Here is a 749-nt window from a genome sequence, read left to right on the forward strand (position 1 = left end):
CCCAACCTCACGGTACCATTCCCACTGTGGGGCAGCCTCTGTGTGTTCCAGGGAGCTGCACACACAGAGCTGCTGGACACAAACCCTCCTGGATGCACAGCCCTGCTGGCACCAGCTGTGCCCCACTGGGATCAGGGATGCCTCTGCATGTGCAGAGTTCCAGGATCAAAGTATCCCTTTGGAACTTAATTGCCATATATCCCTACTGGGATATATAACTATGTTGGGATATACAGCTATGCCTCTTTCCAGGGAAAAGTCACATTAAACCTCAAAAATACCTCTGTTTCCTGCTTCGCTGTGGTTTGGATGTTTCTTCATAAGGATTTTGAAATATATCCAAAAATATTGGTTCAAACTTTTTGAAAATCACAGTTGACACTTCAAAATTTCTCTCCAGTCTTTCCACTCGCTCTCGGAATTCCTGTGGTAGGTTTGACATGTCCATCCACTTCTTCATTTTGCTAAAGAACTGAATTAAACTTAAAAGAAAAAGAAGAATCTGCTTTGAGCTTTACCTAACTTCCATTCCACGTTTTTTAAGATCATAATGCGACATGTTTGCTCCTTAACCACTGATTTGATTACTGTATAGGTTTACAACTTATTTTGACAGACTCCCAAATTTTATCTGTTGTAAGCTTTTTGCCTTTATCACTCTGGGATTTCTCCTGGACCCTCTTTAAGGCACAGAACACCTAACCTGATGTAGAGACTGCCAGCATAGCTGCACTGGGCAGGGGAAGGGT

The 749-nt window shown here is 43.1% G+C and overlaps 1 protein-coding gene across 1 annotated transcript in view; it reads right to left on the reverse strand.

The window, feature by feature from the left end:
- RBL1 (retinoblastoma-like 1) overlaps nucleotides 1–482 on the reverse strand; it is a gene marked incomplete at its 5' end in the record, with an annotated part of 22874 nt that extends 22392 nt beyond the window's left edge. The window contains one exon of the mRNA XM_009076064.1: nucleotides 282–482. Coding sequence (XP_009074312.1) covers nucleotides 282–482 — 201 coding nt within the window. The remainder of the gene's footprint in view (nucleotides 1–281) is intronic.
- Between the last annotated feature and the right edge of the window lie 267 nt (nucleotides 483–749).

Source organism: Acanthisitta chloris, unplaced genomic scaffold (assembly GCF_000695815.1).
Source record: "Acanthisitta chloris isolate BGI_N310 unplaced genomic scaffold, ASM69581v1 scaffold2686, whole genome shotgun sequence".
In the NCBI taxonomy this organism is placed as follows: Eukaryota; Metazoa; Chordata; class Aves; order Passeriformes; family Acanthisittidae; genus Acanthisitta; species Acanthisitta chloris.